The following is a 5,737-nucleotide window of genomic DNA, read 5'->3' on the forward strand; positions in this document are numbered from 1 at the left end:
GAGGGACTATGTTTCTCGGCTGGCCTGGGAACGCCTTGGGATTCCCCCGGAGGAGCTGGCCCAAGTGGCTGGGGAGAGGGAAGTCTGGGTCTCCCTGCTTAGGCTGCTGCCCCCGCGACCCGACCCTGGATAAGCGGAAGACAATGGATGGATGGATGGATGGATTGAAACATAACCCTCACCGCCATTGATCCTCAGTCCTGGCTGGTTTGTCCTCTTTTTTCCGAAATCTATGGCCATTTCTAGCTTTGTGTGTGTGTGTGTGTGTTTAGGATCAAGTCATCTTGCACCAGTCTACTAATGTATAGACTTCAAAGTATTCTTGCTAAAAGATGGACAAACCAACCAACACCGAAAACATAATCTTAGCAGAAGTACAAAGGAAACAAACATTGATAAAGCCACCTAAAGAGGAATGTAAGGTTACATGCAATTCACAAGGTTATAAAACAACAAAACAAAAGAAAAACAACCTATATATTCCTCGTAGTCTCTGCCTATAACTAATGGAGGATATTTCCGGCACATAACCATACGATGGCTCTAAAAGTGAGTAGCGTTTGGAACTGTAATTTCCGAGGCGCTCTGAACGCACTGTTTCCCCGCATCCCCCTGCTCAGCGTCAGGTTCCGTTCACTGTCCCGTTGTCTGTCCCGCAGGTGTGCGGCTCGACTTTTCTGTCCGATTTAGAAAACTCCAGATGGAAAAACTGAACGTCCGATGAGCGGGGCTTTTACTCGGACAAGACCGGACTATTTGTGGACTGTGTGAAAAAGAAAAAGAGAAAGCGAGCTAAACCCGGAGGTAGCGTTAACATGTTAGCCCGGGCAGGACAGCAGGTGCACCGCGGCGGCTCGGAGCTTTGAGACGGTAACCTCATAGATACACGGCACTTTTACTGCTGGGGGCAAGAAGACTTCCAGCGTCTTACGAAGCCATTGTGTGTACTATCCACGCTGTTAAGGTATGAAGCTGTTATTGGTTGTTTTAGTCATATGTAGCTTATCTCTGTCCGAGCACCGTGAACTAGTGGAGATTACTGTAGCAGGTGTAGCCGAGTTAGCCGAGTGTCGGTTTGCTGACAGTTGGTTCAATCCGGAGGAAAATAAGAGAAAAACAGCAGTGGGTTTAACTTCACTGGCTCTGCCTGACAGGGAAAAAGAGCAGGTATCCAGCTGATCTTCAGGTCATTGCCTTCAAACAGGGCAGCAACTAAATTCAGCCGACAGGTAGAACCTCATTCTGTTCAGTTTTAAAATGTTCTAAAATGTCCTTTTTGATTTTTATGCTTACACAGAAAACGGAAGTGAAAATGAAAGTGTTATGAGTGACTTACTAACCACAAACATTTACAGTCTAAGACTACAGCACACAGGATACAAAAAGTGAACATTTTTTGTCACTTTAGTTTGGGTTTAAAGACTTTAATGAGTTTAGTGTTTATTTAATGTCGTGTTGCTGCTGGATCCTATGAATTTGTCTCTGAAAAGTCTAACCAAGGAACTCAGTAAGGACTGACATTCAAATATTTATCCAGTTTCTTCACTAGGTCAATGTTTGTTTATAAAGCAAGCAGCAGAAATCTTAAGGGATCCCTATGTATGGATAGTCCACAATAAAATCACTTTATTGTGACAAACTAATCAGTCTTGAATAGTATGGAGTTCTATTTTATGTCTGGATAAGTATATATAAAGAGTTTTAGTGTTTCCAGACTCTGCTCTTTGTTGCATTTTCTGAATGAAAGGTATAACCTTCCTTAAAGAAATGCACATTGCTCGCCACCTTTCATGCCGGTTTTAAACTAAAAACATCTTATGTTAGAACGGACAGAGTTCGACTGATCTCCAAAATTGACTGAGTTAGTCATTTTTGTGTTTCTTAATGATGATTAGCTGTGATGGCCATCTTGATTTGGGTTGAGTTCAAAAGGTAATCACTTGTGGCAAAAACTACTGTGCATTCAAAATACGCTGTGATTTTCTGGAATTGGTTGTGTTTTACTGCAGCCACATGGATCACAAGTTTCTTGGTTGCAGACACTTTGAATTTGGTAAGACCACAATGGAAAATTTGTTTTTCTCACCCTTTTTTTTGCAATTTTGAGTCACCAGCTAGTGTCCAACTTTCACAGCCCAGTGAGATATTTGTTTAATCAGCAGCAGGTATCAACTTGCTAATTTACAGAACTAACATTGTTTTCATCAGAAGGATTGTATTCATCAACCTGTTGTTCTTCATGAATGAAATCTCAAAAGAGCAAAGTTTTATTTATTTATTTATTTATTTTTATTGATCATTTTTTTGAACAAAGAAAGCATCACATGACATGTTAAACATTTATTTTTACCTCTTTTCATGTGAACTTTTCCTAAAGACTAAAGCAGAAAGTCTAAGTAAACAAAGTAAGGTCAGAACCACTGACACAGTTCCTGTTATCAGCTGGTAGAATCAGACTACAGAAAAAAGCCCTGCTTTGTTAAACTTTGTGGTGAACCCTCGTTTTCTGCTGAAAAGTTGAACATCTTCGTGTTTTGAACTTTTTATCTGACAACAAATTGGGATGGACATTTCAGCACTCTGCAGTTTTGTGAACATTTTATAACCTAAGTTGTTCAATAGTGTTTAAGGCAGTAACAAGTTAATAAAGTGTTTTTTTCTTATCTTAAGGAATGTTTTTCAACTTCCTGTTGTGTCTGATCGTCAGTTTGGGTCTAAAATGTTTTCAGATTGCAGTGGTGTTAAAATTCATATCTAAAAATATCAACCCAGATTATGATTTACACTTATTTTTGTTAATCTACTTGTTCTTTAATTAAACTTTTTAGGATTAACTATGAAAGACAGAGTTCAGCATTTCTCACTCTTTTTATTTTTGCCTTTTCTGTCTGTTTTCACTTTTCTCCATCCTTGCTTTTGTCCCTACCCCCTGAAATTCTTACTCTTTATCGTCCCAATCTCTATCTTAACATTTCTTCCTACACAACCTCCGTCCACCTGTAGCTCATTTCTCTAAGGTCACAGCCTGAAACGTGTCATGGCCTCGGCCCACTCCGAGCAGGGCAGCGTCCTGCAGGAGGAGCTCACCTGTCCCGTGTGCCTGGACCTGTACCGTGACCCCCACCTGCTTCCATGTGGCCACAACTTCTGTAAGAACTGCCTGGACCGCCTGAAGCGGCAGGCTGACCGAGGTCGCCTCCGTTGTCCAGAGTGCCGCGACAGCCACCGCTGCACCACCAACTTCCAGAAAAACTTCAAACTGGCGAACATCGCTGACGACTACCGCCGCAGGCGTCGAGCAACCGCTGCAGCTGCCACAGCTTTAAAGTCCTCCTCTCAGACAGTACCTCGAGTCACGACTATCTTTGCTGTTCAGTGTGATTACTGTCCTTCAGTGGCCGCTGAGGCATCAGGATGCAGTGTTTCGGGGGACGGATCCTCTGCTTCTGTGTTTCAAGACGGGAACCACAAGCAGGAAGCTGCAGCTAGCTCTGGGTTAGCGGTCAAAATGTGTCTCAAATGTGAGGTGTCGATGTGCCAGGAACATGTGAAGCCACACCTGGAACTACCGGCGTTCCGCGAACATCCTCTTGCTGACCCCATGAATGACTTCTGGAAGAGAAAGTGCCCGGATCACGATGAGATTTACAGGTAGGAGGTGTGGTTTACAGCGGGAGAAGGAAGTGGTTTCTGTTTTTGTCAGGTTTTCGTTCTAAAACTGATGCCTTCTTTTCTTCTTATATACCCCAGTTCAGGGCTGCACAATAGGTCCTGTAAATAATACTAATTTTTCTATATATATGACTCTCACTATAAAAAAATAATTTAGAATATTAAAATATGTGATCTTCTGTTTTTTTAATCTTTTTAGTAAAATAAAATTGCTATTTATAATGAAGAGTTATTGAAGTAGGTATGTAAAATTAGTGTTTGCTTCGATGAAAATGTTCTCCTTTCCCCCTCATTTTCACATGTAAATAACTAATTATAAAGCCTTAACAGTCATTTTTATTGTTTACTTGGTAAATGCTTTTCTGTGGATTATCCAGGTGACTTTCGTTAAAACAAGGGGAAAAAAAGACTCCAGTTATCAAGGTGTGTTTCTGAGCAGTCAGTAAAGGTTGTTAGATCATTTATTTTCTGTGCTCTCAGTTCAGAATTTAGTGGTTGTGACCATTTGTTTTATTTTGGAATAACACTTTACAAAATTGAATAATGGCTTCTGTCTCTGATTGTAAAATACAAATGAGTTTGAAGCTTTCCACGGGAAGAGGAAACACACAAGAGTCTATCCAGTCAGGAGAAAAACCTCTCTGAACTTTTCTCTTTTAGTGACAGCCGTTCTGATTGTCATCACTCCCTCGTGGTTTTGTTTTCTCAGGCTTTTACCTGTCGCCGTCCGGCTGGCTTCTCTCTGCAGAGGGAGAGAAGCTGCCAGCCCACACACATGGAAGCTGAGGCAGTTTCCATAAAGGCTGGAAAAGCTGCACCACTTACAATCAATTACTGTACATGCTAGAATAAACGTACAGATTTAAAAAAAAAAAATTCTGGGTTCAGAGAGGTTTTTATTTGAGTAGGGGTTTGGACCGTAGGCCGACATTTGGGAACCCCTAGATTTATACTGGATGGTCACAATGATGTCATTTTAAGCTTACATTAAAAAAATCCACTATATATTTGATATGCTACCCCCCCTAACCTGATCCATTGATCTTTTGATATAATAGTTATAATTAAATTATTCAACATCTTATTGTTTGCAATAATTATTATTTTTTCTCTCATTCAGTCTCTTACTACTGTTTTTTTTATTTTAACAAAAGTGAAAGAAAACCAATATTTTCTTAAAGCCCCAAATAATGTACAAGAAAACCCTTTTTAACAAATCAAACCTGTAGCACATCGTCACTCTGAGCAGGCAGAACCAGGAACAGAACAAAATGTTTAGCAAAAAATGGTTTTAGGTGTTTTGTTGGAAACTGGAATTATCCATTAAGTTGAGATCTGTTTGTTGAAATTATAATGCGAGATAACAAAAAAAAGTTTTGTGCCTAAGCTGGGACACAGTAATCTAACAAGAGACATAGAAATTTCTTACATGAATAAAGAAACTTTCAGAATAATGGCATTAAAATTGGAAGAAGTTAGGAATGTGCAGCTGCTGTTTGTACCTGTGGTATGGCTTTGGATAATGTGTCCATTTGTTGCAAAACGGTGTTTTGCTGCTTTACAGCACCACATCACCTACGACTACAGTGGTGTGTTCACAATGTTGTCTTTTTAAGGTTTACTTTAATTTTATTTGGTCTTCATAACCAGATACTACTGCATGGATGACAAGATGTGTGTTTGCAACGCCTGCACCATAGAGGGAGGACATGCAGGACACACAATCAAAACACTGAAGAACACAATGAAAGATCTCAAGGTACAGTCTTACAAAGAAGACCATCTTTGACAGCAAACTGTTGCAAACACAGAAATTTACTCTCTGCGTTGAACCCAAATGGAATTGTGAACACGAGCATTATTATACAAGTATTAAGGGGTTAAGTGGTGGAGGTGTGTCCACTGAAAACACTAACTAATACAGGTGCTGGTCATAAAATTAGAATATCATGAAAAAGTAGATTGATTTCAGTAATTCCATTTAAAAAGTGAAACTTGTATATTATATTCATACATTACATACAAACTCATATATTTCAAATGTTTATTTTGTTTAATTTTGATG

The 5,737-nt window shown here is 39.8% G+C and overlaps 1 protein-coding gene across 2 annotated transcripts in view; it reads left to right on the forward strand.

The window, feature by feature from the left end:
• The first annotated feature begins 605 nt into the window (after nucleotides 1–605).
• Nucleotides 606–5,737, forward strand: part of zgc:92594 (uncharacterized protein LOC436996 homolog) — a 14,767-nt gene continuing 9,635 nt past the window's right edge. Inside the window, exons 1-3 of one of the 2 annotated variants that reach the window (XM_017432023.3) lie at nucleotides 606–964; nucleotides 3,004–3,651; nucleotides 5,323–5,431. In XM_017432023.3, the coding sequence (XP_017287512.1) occupies nucleotides 3,038–3,651; nucleotides 5,323–5,431 (723 nt within the window). In that variant the 5' untranslated portion in view covers nucleotides 606–964; nucleotides 3,004–3,037. Of the gene's footprint in view, nucleotides 965–1,086; nucleotides 1,230–3,003; nucleotides 3,652–5,322; nucleotides 5,432–5,737 lie in introns of those variants that run through there. The other variant, XM_037976647.1, reaches the window with a different exon arrangement.

The sequence above is a fragment of the Kryptolebias marmoratus genome, linkage group LG7, assembly GCF_001649575.2.
Source record: "Kryptolebias marmoratus isolate JLee-2015 linkage group LG7, ASM164957v2, whole genome shotgun sequence".
Classification (NCBI taxonomy): Eukaryota; Metazoa; Chordata; class Actinopteri; order Cyprinodontiformes; family Rivulidae; genus Kryptolebias; species Kryptolebias marmoratus.